Raw genomic sequence first — 14,403 nt, 5'->3', positions numbered from 1 at the left:
AGCTAGGGAGCAAACTGTGAGGGAGTGGCAGTGGTTATGGGGAAAAAAACGAGAGCAGCAAAATGGAACAAAAAACTAATTCCAAGGGTGGAGGAGTGGCTAATGAGAGGACATGGTAGGACTGATTACTATTTGACGCAGTTTTTGAGCGGTCATGGTTGTTATGGACAGTATTTGCACCGAATTGGAAAGGAGCAGTTACCAAACTATTGGTACTGTGGAGAAATAGATAGTGTCCAACATACTATTTTTAAATGCATGAAATGGAGAAAACAGGGAGAAATTGGAGACGGAAGTAAAGGCTAAACTGGAAACGGGAAGTGTAGTCTGAGAAATGCTCCTGAATGAAGACGTGTGGAATAAAGTAAGAGATTTTGTATGTGTACTGCTGAAAGAGGAAGGAGACAGGAAGTCGCAAATGGATGATTGGAAGGAGAAGAACGTAGAAAGAAGAAAAAAGAACTCGCCTTGCTTGAAGTAATGTTAAGAAGTAGTTCCAAGCGGAAACAAGGCGAAAGAGTTGAGGTTTTAGTGGGTCTGCGCCTCCCTTCAGAGGATGAATCCAACATAACCCAGTACCAACAGACCGGATACCTATTAAGGTTCCTCTATTAAAAAAAAAGAAGATATTGGAGTGATGGGAATCTTAGAATTAGGAGAGAACAGTATTCACAGTATTCAGAAAGGTTGAATGTATGAGCTGGGATTTTGGAAAATTGTATTGTGGGACCTTTTGTTTTATTTGATAACTGGACTGAATTATACTTTAATCCGCTTCAAGACTGCATCTACCCTCACATTGTGGATATCCTTCAAAACGACTATCAGATCTCAGAAAGAGATGTATTTTTTCAACAGAATGACGCCACGCCACATTATGCAGTTCCTGTACGTAACTTTTCGGATCAAGGTTTTCCCGAACACTGGATCAGTAGAAAATATTTCATTGAATGATCCCCAAGGTCACCTGATTTAATACCATTGAACTTTTTCTTATGGAGTTATTTAAAAACTATTGTTTATGAAACGGAATCTACCTCTTTAGAAGATCTTCGACAACGAATAGTGATAGCATGTGGTGAAATAACTTCCGCAATGCTATAAAATGTTCGAGAAGAGGTTGAACAAAGACTTTATTATTGTGTGGAAGTAAATGGGTCGCAATTTGAACATTTAATTAAATAAAACATTATTAAAATGTTTGTTTAATTTAGTTCACAAACGTTTTAAAACGGTTTTACACAACATTTAAACGTGGAGCAAAAGAATTTCAGCATAGTCGTAAAGAAAATTGAAATTCCTTTGATTTGATGTGCCACTTGATCCCCGTGCTAGTTAAGATTCTTGAAGGGGTTGCCGCCCCGTTTAGGGCGATGACTGTACACGTACGAATTTATTACCTAAAATTGTCCCCCTTTAAAGGAAAATTTAAGTGTCTCGGGGTTTTCCGAGAAAAAAAAAATCTATTCAAGATATTCCGGATGAATTGTTCTAAATCGGCTACTCTGTATATTGGGATGCACCAGGGTTTTTAGATTTATCGAAAAGTTAAAGTAAATAATTGTTAATATGTTTGAACGAACTATTATATATATATAACTATATTAAATATATTTTACGTATATATATTTTTTTAAATGCTTATACAGGGTATAAACAACTAGTAAAAACTGATTTAATGGAATTTTTGTTAAACACTAAATATAACAAATACAGCTTGAAGAAATATTGCGGATTATGCTCGATAACTACATTCCTGTGGAAAAACAGAAACTCATCAGATAAAATTAAAATATTTATAAAATTTGAAAGTAAATTCATAACAAAATAATGTTTTAAAACTAGTTTTTATGTTATTTAATTAGCAAGAAGTTTTCAAGGGTCGTTGATGTATTTGATAATTTGCAAACAATTAATTTTGTAAACAAAACTAGTTTACGGTGTGAATAAATATAAACTTATTGTTCAAGTGGACTGTTTTAAATAGGTCACCCTGTAAAATAAATTGAACGGCGATGATTTATTTATTCGATAACAAAATAATTTTAAATCAATATGAAATAATTATTATTACAGATATTGTTTGAAATGATCACCATTACGTTGTATATATAAATTAGAACGTTCGCCATAAAAGAAATAATACAAAAATATTAATATTTGATAATTGTTGGGAAAAAACCCAACATAAATCAGAGGCATCGCTGGGTTCCAAATAGGCCTTAAAGACGTTGGGACAATTCTAATACATATCTGCTGCATCGCACCCCGCGATGCAGCACTTAACCCCACGTGCCTAACCCCGACCACGGTGATGGCACTGGTTCCTTGATTTATCGCTCTTCCGATTTATGGGGGCACCAATAAAAATACCGAAGGAACCAGCGAGCCACATCTGTGCTCTGACCGTGGAGATCTTTGGAAAAAAAGCTTCCCACGAACCAGGGGGCGGTGTCGGTTGGGATTGGTCAAGGGCTTATCGTGGTGATCTCCCTCCAGCCCCACCATCCCTGGGAGGCAAAAAATCCAAGAGTCCTTACAAAAACATTATCCCAAAACCAGTGTTCGCGAACGCTCTCTCTCCCGTCTTCCCGGACACTTCCCGATCCGTGAACAAGAAACTCTTCGTCTCAAATCATAACATTACTCAAAAACCAGTGTTCGCGAACGGAAACACTATCTTGCTCTCAACTCTAACTCTGTTATACCCTAAATATTCACGGTCGGTCGCTCAACTCTCTCTCTCCCGTCTTCTCGGACATTTCCCGATCCGTGAAAGCGAAACTCTCTGTCTCAAACCTCTGTTCCGTAACTTATATGTAAAACACCACTCTAACCGTACACGTAAACCTTCTCAGATCTCGGGCAACCCAGTACGGACTCTGTAAATCTGTAGTGTATATAAAGTCGTAAAGCTGTAGTGTGTAAATTAGAGTGATATCTGTAGTGTGAAGTAAATTCATTAGTTCGTGCTACGGAGTTTGTTTTCCCCGAACCCTTGGACCCCATATATCTCAATTGACGCAGTAGCGTCTGGTTCTTGGAATCGTAACAACTCTCACCAGCGAAAGGGAGATACCTCTTCGGGTGCCTTGTGAGGCAGTCGATTCTGTTAGGCAGAGACTGAAAGCCCCTGCCTAAACAGTAATTATAAATAAATTTAAAATGTATAAAACTTCAACACCCAGTATTTCCTTGACAAAGTATTTCTCCAGTATAGGCAACGTAGCAAACTACCGTTATTTTTATGCGTATAATACGTCGTTGAAGTTCTGCTACAAAAAACACGGACACCCTGTGTATAGAGTTATATTTTGCGTTTTTCTCACATTGTCCTTGAGTTAAGTTTTTGAAATTTCGTATCCCTATTTTGTTTAGGGTCTTCTGCATCAAAAAGTCGAAACGATCGGTAAGCAGAGTGTTATGTTTTTTTTGGGTCATATACTATTTGACTTTTTTTTTGGAACACGCTGTATAAATTCTGATGTCAACTTCAAATTCCTCCTTCAATTTTTTAGCTTTCTGGTCCCTTGTAATATTTCAAAATCCTGTTACAGAAAAACCGAACATCCTGTATACTACTGTTTACGAGGTTCCCATGGTGGACATTCTTATCTTGGACATACCATATAGGTTTTCATAAAAAGTTACCTTTCGGAATAAATTACACAACCTTATCTTAGCATTGTAGTCATATTCCTCACGCTCTTTTAAGGTCAACTGAAGTACCATTATCAAGACTGAGCAATTCCGTTCCCACACTTTTTTGACGTTATTGCATAAAGCTCGCGCATATCATAACGCTCCATCAACAGTAACAAAGTTTCTTAATAAAGAAAATAGAAAGCTTTTGAACATTGAGTATTGTTGTTTCATGAGAGACATGATTGTAATTGACATTGATTCTGTTTTTGGAGAATCGAATGGTGCAGCACACAAAGATTCGACTCAAGTTTGTTATCGAGGCATACCTGGAACAATCTCCTTAATTGAAATTCTAAAATCATCCAAGACACCGGTCTTAGATTTGTACCGAAGGTGGCTATAATGTGACGATGGTGTCCCGCTAGTTTCTCTATCTTAAACTTTCTACAAGAGGATTTGTCAAAGGCGTAAATACTACTCCAAAACACCAATAAACACCTCTCAATGGGACCCTATCTCATTTTTATATCTCGCAACTGCTGAAGCAGAAAACTGTCAGGCACGAAGGCCGATTATACTAAAATGGTTACAGTTAGGCTTTCAGGTGCGTGTCGTACCTATAAGGCAACTTTGCGACTTGATATCATCGTTCTTCGTAATCTGACGTGTCTTGCACCTCGGAATTTCGATGAACCAACGGAGATTTACCTCTGAAAAGGCCTAAAAAGATCGATTAGCTGCAGCTTTCCAAGTGCAAAGTGTGTTCGATTCAAACGCTGCAATGTCGGGGAATCAGATGTTAAGTCCATTGCTTTGATCTGGATACTTTAAGAAGCTTAACGAGGTCGCTCTTCACATCATTACCATAACAAATCACTGTTTTGCCATGCAAATCAGATTGCGAGTGGAGAGGAAAATAAAAAGCACCAGTACATACTTACTGTGGTAGGTACCATACACACCCACAAGTGGGTTCTCTACGCTCACTTTATTCTTACAACCATTCGCAGTTAGATCCGTTTAACTGGCATTTTATTTAATATAGCGTAAACAATCAGGAAATGTGAAATATTGCCGTTGAAACATTGTCTAATGTTTGCATACATAGTTAAACCCGAGCATATAGCGAGTACTTATTAAAAGTAAGACGAGATTGCTGCAGTAAAAATTCACTCTCTAACAAGATACTTTTCATTCGAAAACTTTAATTACTCAGTGGATTAATAGAACAGCCATGTACATTTTGCAATTATACAAGAACATCTTGTGTATTTCACCATCAAGTTTCTACACTTGGCAGCCTAAAAATGCATGTGTGAAAACTGTGCTAACGGATAAACTCGCGTTGTTAGGCAGATGCTAATTTTACTATAGAAAAAGAAAGTTTTTTTTTTTTACTTTTTAGGCGTAACGTGTTATTAACACAATAAATTTCTATATAGACAATTTTGAAACAGATTTCTTACCTTTCGTTATTTTTGAAGGCAGTTTCTTATCTTTCGAAGAGACCAATGGTAACTGCTTTGGTTTGGTGTTGGTGGGTGGAAGGGAAAGCCCAGAAATGTCGGATCCATTTTTCTTAGCTGCGAGAGGAACAAGAAATCACGAATGAGCAAATAGTTCAACGTAATTACTATCAAGGTTTTAAAATCACTAAATTTTAAAATTAACATCTTTTAAGCCATTTGCATTTACTAAATTTGTCTGGTGGAAATTCCAACGTTTAAGGTTCTTTCAGGTTATTCGCTTTTAATTAGAAGTTCGTGTCTTTTTAGCATTCTACATTTCTAAACAACAATTCATTTATTACCTTAAGCGGCCTTAACGCCGCTTAAGGTCACAATTTTAACTAGAAATGCAGGGAATGAATTTTAATTCAGGATGTTAAACGTTTGAATAGCAATTCAAGTTCTTCAGGTCACACTACGACGCTAAATGTGTAGATTGAATCTTAGGCCATTTCGCGTTATAGGACGTACACAAGAAATTCTAAATCCTTAATCAGCTATTAAAGTTCTTCAGCTCATACCTGGGCGCTAAATTTACATTAAAATTTTTGTTTTTAACCTTCGGGTTATAAATTTGAAATTCAGATCTTCAAAAATTCCCTTTAAGCGGGTTTTTGGAACTCTTGGTAACTATAAATTAAATAAATTCCTATAGATGAACGTATTGAAATATCGGTAAACGTGTTAAAACATATATAAAAATTGCCGCAAAAATCAAGGAAACTCGGAAAAACCGTTTTCCAGAGAAATTGGAAAATATTTCAAAAAACGAAAAAATTTCATTTGAGACTTGGCTACATTTATAAAATTTTCTTTATTATGATTTTTATTCTTATTAAATGATATATCGTATCTGATCTTCGAATTACCTGTAGTACTTTCGTAAATGCTTATAGACGCCATATCGTTTTTTCGCATTTTAGAAACGAATCTAGAAAACTTGATCTCTTTGTTATTGTCACATTTTGAAAGTGAAAAACAAAGCTCTAAAGTGAAATGACTTCTTAAACCATTCCAAGCTCAAAAAAGATTTGGTCTCAAGGAGATTAGTTCTTTATTTTTCAGAGTATCGTATGCAAAAATGTGGTCTGATAATGATTCAATTTCAAAATATCAGTTTCTACTTTCTTTAAAAGCTACTGGGCGAAGTTTTAAATTTAGTTACCCATTTTTGTAGAGCTTTATCAATTTTTGGGAAAAGTAGTAAAAGTTAAGTAATTTTTAAGCCGGATACGAGTCGGTTATAGAATTCTTTACAATTTTGCTTATTTAACTGTCTTTGTACCTTTTACAGCTTTGAAGATACCAATTCATGCATCAGCAATTTGGACCACATTATAGAAACTTTTCGCTTGATTACCTACATTCCTATAGATCTGATACTTCTTGTCAACTTTTACTGCTGCGAGTAGAAGAACTTTTCGTGGGGTTTGGCGGTCAACATATCACGAGCTTCGAAAAAGTTTTACTAATTTGTTTTTTTTTTTTTTTTTTTTTTTATTAACCCGCTGGTGATTGTGTCACGAAATTTATCATCTGGTATGGCGTGTGCCTTTAACTTTTGATCAAACAAATCTTTCCATTTCAGAATCAGTTTGTCGCAGCGCATATTTTATATGTTCCATGATCCCTATATCCGCTTAAAATTCTTACATAACAATTGAACGCAAACAAAACACCTAAATAATGTAATTAAGTCTATCATAGTTAATTCGTATCTATATGAAGGCGACCAAACTTCAAAATTTATCAAATCTCCAAACGCATTTCTTTTCCTTCGCCATTACTGCAAGAAAATAAATACTGCAGAGTAAACCATTGACTGTATTAAAATAGAAATGCGCCTTTAGAATAGACATAAATGGACGCTACAAAAATGGAATAATATTGTGTAAATAATGTAATGTAAAATGATTACACGTGTTAAGTAATACTAAAGTTGAAGATGCTCTGTTTTCATAGAAAAATATCCAGAAGAGCAAATTTGTTAATTTAAAGCCAGTAAAAACTTGCCCTACCAAATCTCATGAGCATATAGTTGTTGGTTTCAGAAGGCAACAAAATTACAAATTTACTGTCACGGCGGTATTCATAGCTCAGAGAAAGATGAGATTGTGATGGTAAATTTGCATTTTCGCCGAGTTATAAACGTCACTTTTTTTTTCGACTTGTAGCGATTTAAATCCTTCCTCATTTGATTTTTGTATATCTTTTATAGATATTTAAAAATATTAATTTTACTGCCTATGCAGTAAAACAACTTCCATTGCCGTTTGTCTAATAAATTTGATGTGATTGAGAATTAAAAAAAAATCCTCTTGATAATTTTTGATGAATGCAAGTTGAAATTAATAAAATTATCTCTCCTGTGCATATCAAAAATATAACAAATTCCTCTTAACCAAAATAGCAACTTACTTTCCGTCAAATTCCTCTGATTCTGCAACGTTAGCTGGTTTGCAGTTAAGACTTTAGTCACCTGGATGGACTCTTTTTTTTTAGCGGCTTTGGCAGACCCTGCAACAAAAACAAACACTGAAATAGTCGCTGCATAAATAACCGTTCAGAAGTTGTTTTTGCCTCAAAAGTATGATTGGAACTAGAAATCATAAAAAATCAGCCCAAGATAACCACCCAACTTACCACTTCTTTTAGTAAAACCACGATACTTCTCCTTTCGCTCAATCCTTTCGGAAGCAGCTCTAGCAAATTTATCTTTCGAAGGTTGCTGACCCATTTTCCCGTTTATTCACATTTTATTGGCACTTGACGATCTTTATTCTTTTTTCATTGTTAATGTAAAGTCTATTGTTCAATTAGAGCCATCGACACATTTAAGCAACTTTCTGCAATGCCAAGGCAAAGTTAAAATGGTTCTTGTTTTTGTCCTATCTGAAATTTCGATAACACATATCTCGTGTTTATCCCAAAATTTTTCTTGTGTAATTACTAAATTGATAAGTTAACGTATTCGACACACAAAATTTGCTGAATAAAGATGAGTGGCTAAGGGCAGTTATTTTTGTAGGTCATAAGTGTTTCGCATTTGCTCTTTGAAATTTGATTAATGCTCTTCCAAAGTGAGTATCGGGTATTTCATCAGTGTCGTCAGCTTTATTGGTTATAAGTCTGCAATCCATTAGACAATCCATTAATTTGCATGAGAACCCTGACCCATATCCGCCGCACCTCTTTTCTAGCTGGAATATGGTCATGTAATATCTATCGATTCCGATAGCACATATGAAATTAAAAAAGGGCCATCCTCAACCCGAAGGTTAAGAGCTTTCTCAGTATTAAAGTTGCACTATTTCTTTCTGATTTTTTTTTATGAACCATCGCCGGACATTTGCTTTTAGGGATTCATTTGTCCAGATTTAAATACTGATTCAACTGGCCCAAAAAACAGACGTATTACCACTAAAACGGTGACCTATAATCTGTGAGCTTGCATCTGGAAATAGAACTTAGCCAAGTGATTTCCCGATGCATAGGCTACGTCACTCCAGATTAAGTGCTGACTAAACCTCGAGGCTATGTGTTAAGTTTCTTTTACGCTTTTCAGTGAACTGTGTAATCTTAAGCCATTTTACAAATATACGAAATCATTTTTTCCCACTCATGTATACGCTTCTTTCGAACATTAAAGACTCAATAAGCATTTGTGAAGTACCCAAGTCGCCTACCTTAAAACAATTTGAGAACCCTGCAGGGGTCAATGCAAACTAAGATATACGATACCACCTATTCCTCATCGCTTGCTTGCTTTAAATTTGTAGGGTTCAAGGCTTTAATTTATTTACTTTTTTTAAAAATAATATCGTGTTTTGTAGTTATGTGTGTAGTAAATTCCTTCGGATCGTTACTCTTACATTGTTAGGCACACTGTGGTGGCTGGTTCGAAGAAATATAGCGTTTTTATTGGGTACCTGGTCCTGTAAGGTGTTTGGAATCAAAGTGTTGATCTTGGCTTTGAGGAGATAGAAAATTAAGAAATAAATTTTTCCAGTCAGATAAGTCCGTTTTATATCAATTTCCGGTTGGTTTCTTATTTTCCTCTTCTTCGGGTGGTTCGCTAGAATCAACGATTGAGCTAATTCTGAATTTCAACCATTTGAAAACAGATGTTTCCCATAGAACTTTATGTTGCAATACTTTTACATAATAACCATTCAGTCTATTGTAATAATGTTAAGAATATTCAAACATTGAGTGGAGTTAACCTACTTTTCAAAATTTCTTTCGCAAGCTCCTGATTTTCACTCTTTCGAATTTACGATTTCAAAACTCTCAGGTAAATCTTTATTGAGATTCTATATAAAAATCAGTGACATATCTTGATTGATAGTCTCTCGAAGTGTCTCAACTATGTTAGAGATATAGAAGTTTTAAGTAAATTTAACAACCGCCTTTTCGATCTTTCCTAAGTTGCTTACTGATTTTTGGTACATCGACTTAAACCGAAATTAAAAGTCTTCTGTAGGAGAACCCGCGGTATCTCAAACGTTAGAGTTTCCAGGGATTTTTCAAAAGTACTATAAAGATTGATATTTTGAATGAATTAACCCTCTGTTCCATTTTTTTAGGTACATGCCTATTTTTCTAGGTCCAAGAAAACTCTCGTTGGAATCCTGTATCAAAATCAGTACCACTTCACGTTCTTAAAGTATCCAGCATTTTTTTCTTTAATATTGTCAATGCTGAAATTTCCAGTGAATCCAGCCTCCCTCAGCATTTCGTTCGCAATTTAACTCCTTTCAGAATAACTGCCAATTGAATATCCCGTAGGAAAATCGATGGCGTGTCTCACATTAGAGAGTCAAGAAGTATTGCAAAAATATTGCAAATATTGCAATCCTCTTTCTAGATTTTCCTAGGTCCTCTTCCGATTTTTAGTCTACCTAATTTGCAATTTAAAATCCTCTCGGAGGACCTTCATTTGAATTCTATGTACAAATCAGTGGCGTGTCTAGCTCTAGGAATTTTTAAAACACATTACAAACATATATTGAAATATTGAAAGCCTTAACTTCCTTTTCAGATTTGCTTTAGAAATTCGTGAATTTCTGACCTGAAGAACTCACATACATAGCTTAAACCGAAACGGATAAAGTTTCAGTTAGAATTCGATTAGGATGAATCTTGCAAACGAAAATATGTTATGATAGGTGCTTACATAATATGATTTTTGATAATTTCATGAAAGAACCTACTGGTAGGGAAAATCTGAATATGAGGAGATAAGAGATACCTATATAGAATCGATATTCGTAAATACATAATTGAATTGTTTGTCTTTTTTGGAATAAAAATTTGATTTTTACTGAAACCAAACTTATCTTAGAAATTTCTCAGGAATAATTATTCTCTAACTAAAATCAAACTGTAAAATATTATCCCTTTGAAAAACTCCGTTCTTTATACGATTCGTATTTATTTACACAAGTCCTGAATGCAACTTACTTAAACTAGAATCTATGATTTTTGCATATTATTACCACTGAGGCCATGAGTGTGAAAAGAATATTATACAACTGTATATTTAACAGCGACCCATAAAGATACCTGTTTCTTACAATAAAATTGGAATATTTAATCAAGGAAACAATGGACTGGCAGTTTGAAATATTATTTCCTCAGAAGAGTGGTACCATGCGACAAGGTCTAATTTAAGATTATTCTATTTCTTGTTGTAAATGATTTTATATACAGGGTGGGCCAATGAAAACGAAATAAGGCCGATTTCTCATATTTACCACTCAAAAAAAAAAAAAAAAAAAAAAAAAATCGCTGAGACCTGTCGGTTTTGATTTCGAGGGGGAAATTTTTTGCGACCATTTTCAACCTTGCCACTTTCAACCCCTTGGCAGGGGAAGATGCAACCCTTAAACGTTAAATGGAATTAGGGGTCAAATGATGCCTCACTTTAAAGATAATCGAATTCTCTTTTTAGCGCTATCAAGTTTTTTGAATATGATGCAGTAGGTTGTGAAAAATAACGTTATAAATGTTGAAGAAGCAAACACTGAACAAATAATAGCGTTTGTTCAATTCGTAACTTATATTAAAAAAAAATGTGGGAAAAACTATTCTTTTTAAACACAGACTTAAGTTTCTGATAGCAGTAACTTTACAATAGGGTAGGGATTTAAAATGTTTTTATACAATTTTACTGACTTTCTAATTTAACAAATGTTCAAAATGTTGCCCCACTGCTTCCATACAGAAATAGAGATTTTGTTCGAAACGATCTCGGACGTTTTGAAGCATTTCAGGTGCAATCTTGCGACATTCATTAATGATTTGTTGACGTAAACAATTTAGAAACTCTGGCTGAGTTTTATAAATTTTACTCTTTAAATCACCCCATAGAAAAAAATCTAGCGGACTTAAATCTGGTTATCTTGCGGGCCACTCCACTAGTTCTCTTCGGCCAATCCATCTAAAAGGAAAAGTTTGGTTTTTTCCACAATTTTTTTGAATGTAAGTTTACGAATTGAAAAAACACTATTATTTGTTCAGCGTTGGCTTCTTCAACATGTATAACGTTATTTCTCGAAAACTACTGCATCAAATAAAAAAAACTTTATAGTGTTGAAAAGAGAATTCGGCGATCTTTAAAATGAGGTATCACTTGACTCCTAATCCCATTTAAGGTTTAAGAGTTGCATCTTCCCCCGCCAAGGGGTTGAAAGTGGCAAGGTTGACAATGGTCGCAGAAGATTTTACCTCGAAATAAAAATCGACAGGTCTCGGCGATTTTCTTTTTTTTTTCTGAGTGGTAAATATTTTCATTGGCCCACCCTGTATAAGCTAAATGTGAAGTATTGGAGAATCCGGTCTTCGCTTTAAAAGTCCAGAATTTATATTTGTCAAGTCGAATTAGCAAGTTTTATTACATATAGAAATTGAATCAAAATTAAGAAACTTCAAAATATGTTCAAGGTGTATGGTTTATCTGGTTTCTGAGGTACTCTAGAGGTACGTAAAGAAGCGATAAGGAACATATTGCGTTAATATAAACCCAAAATTCGCATTGTAGAATTCAGAAGAATGCGCGATGACGTAAACAATTCTTGGCGACACGCAAAATAAAGCAAGTGATGATAAAAAAAGCAAAAAATCTCCGCCCATTTGAAAATTTTAACATTCCTGCCGATTATGACTGTTCAAAAAACGTTTGGATTACCAGCGGTCTATTTCCGAAGTGGTTCCACAAGCCCTTTGTCCTCGCGTTATAACAATGAATTTCTAATCACAAATGTTGTTCATATTCATAATTTGACGATTATTTCATTTTTGATTAAAAAAATTCTTAAAAAAACAGGAGTTTTCAGTAAAAACGTTGTTACTATTAGATAGTGCACCAAGTCATCCTCCAGAGCAAAAACTAAGGAGCGAGAATGGGTCAATTTTTCTCATGTACACGCCGCCCAACGTAACTCCATTGATTCAACCCATGAGCCAGAACGCACCAAACTAGACTACTGAAAATTTCTATTTTCGTCTGTCTTGTCAAAGAATCCTGAAAACGTATCTGACTCTTCAAAACAGGTAACATTACGAGAAGCTGTTTTAAATTTGCATATGGCCTGGAATGCAGTTAATCAGCATACCATTCAAAAATGTTGGAACAATCTCTTTTGTACCAATGATTAAGATGAAGATGACGTTCCGGTAAGCGTAATTAGGGAACAATTGCGATCCAATGCTGGTGTTCTTGTCAGTGAGTCATTGAACGTTTTTGATTTATTGAAAATAGTGAAGCCCAACATCGTTTGCACTCCAGCTGATATTAATTTATGGTACGAAGACAAGCAGACGAATGATGTTAATAAGGAGGGATATGTGCACAATGAAGACAATGAGCACGGTCCCATTGAAATTAGAAGGGTAGTGACTGACACGCAAGCTATAACAGTTTTAACCAAGCTTTAGATTGGGTTGACAGGAAAAAAGTATCATATACAGGGATATTTTAATTCTTGGTACATTACGGGCGCGGGAATTGGAATCAAACGCCAAGCGCCAGCTCATGCGCACTAAAATTAACGATTATTTATCTTCTATTTAAAAAATACTTATCACCGCCAGAATATTTGTTTATTTTTTCACATAAAGGGTGCACCGTATAGTCACTAGGTGCCAACCCTTAAACAGCAACACAACAAAAATAATACCAAATTGGTAAATAAATGCATGTCCTAAAGTGCTCCCTATCGGAAATACGGTCCCTTGAAGGGGGTCGTAATAAGATTATTTTTGACAAATAAGTCCTAAGCTACTTAAAATGAATGTGAGAATATCTGGTATTCTCACAATTTTGACGTGCTCAATCCAAGTATCTGGTCGAAGTAATTAACTCAGAATCGTAGAGCTGTGATTGAGAAGGTTTGTGGTGCAAAAAGAACCATATTTTTTAGTGGATGCGGATTTTATATTTCTTTGCTGAAAATATGTAAACTTGGGATTTTTTTGCTCGAAAAAGGTACTCTTGAATAACATTTCCGTCATCGTTTTTGCGAAAAATTAAATTTAATGTTCTGCACACATTTTACATTAATTTCAATAAAACACTTAAGTAGTCTTTGAAATAAAAGCTAGTTGCTTAATATTTGACAATTTAATATTTTTATGTATTAATGATTTATTTTTATTAAATATTTTTATTAAACTGTAGTTACGAAATATAAAATAATAAAGCTAAACAGAATACTAATTAAAACACTTACGTAAGCAAATGCTCAAACAACGTTCACTCTAAATTTCGACAACCAAAGACTATTTACTAAAAATAATAAGAAACTAATTACTAAAAATATCAAACGGTCAAATATTAAGGAACCAGCTTTTGCTTTAAAGCCTACTTAAGTGTTTTATTGAAAATAATGTGAAATGTATGCAGAACGTTAAATTTAATTTTTCACAGAAAACGATGACGGAAATGTTATTCAAGAGTACCTTTTTCGAGCAAAAAAATCCCAAGTTTACATATTTTCAGTAAAGAAATATAAAATCCGCATCCACTAAAAAATATGGTTCTTTTTGCACCACAAACCCTCTCAATCACAGCTCTACGATTCCGAGTTAACTACTTCGACCAGATATTTGGATTGAGCACGTCAAAATTGTGAGGCAAATTTCATGCATTTATGTTAAGCAGTTTACGAGCTACAGTCACTCAAAAAAATATCCGTACAGCCGAAAAAAAATTCTGTAAACCGTAACTTTTGACTGATTTTGTTCAAAT

The 14,403-nt window shown here is 34.6% G+C and overlaps 1 protein-coding gene across 1 annotated transcript in view; it reads right to left on the bottom strand.

Annotated features, from left to right (window-relative positions):
• LOC136346446 (restin homolog) overlaps positions 1 to 14,403 on the bottom strand; it is an 89,197-nt gene that overhangs the window by 26,361 nt on the left and 48,433 nt on the right. Inside the window, exons 6-7 of the mRNA XM_066295603.1 lie at positions 7,572 to 7,670; positions 5,112 to 5,228 (exon numbers count right to left, since the gene is read on the bottom strand). Of these exons, the coding sequence (XP_066151700.1) occupies positions 5,112 to 5,228; positions 7,572 to 7,670 (216 nt within the window). The remainder of the gene's footprint in view (positions 1 to 5,111; positions 5,229 to 7,571; positions 7,671 to 14,403) is intronic.

The sequence above is a fragment of the Euwallacea fornicatus genome, chromosome 23 (genome assembly GCF_040115645.1).
Source record: "Euwallacea fornicatus isolate EFF26 chromosome 23, ASM4011564v1, whole genome shotgun sequence".
Taxonomy (NCBI): Eukaryota; Metazoa; Arthropoda; class Insecta; order Coleoptera; family Curculionidae; genus Euwallacea; species Euwallacea fornicatus.
Note: the sequence above shows the minus strand (reverse complement) of the source record. Positions and strands in the feature narration are given on the sequence as shown.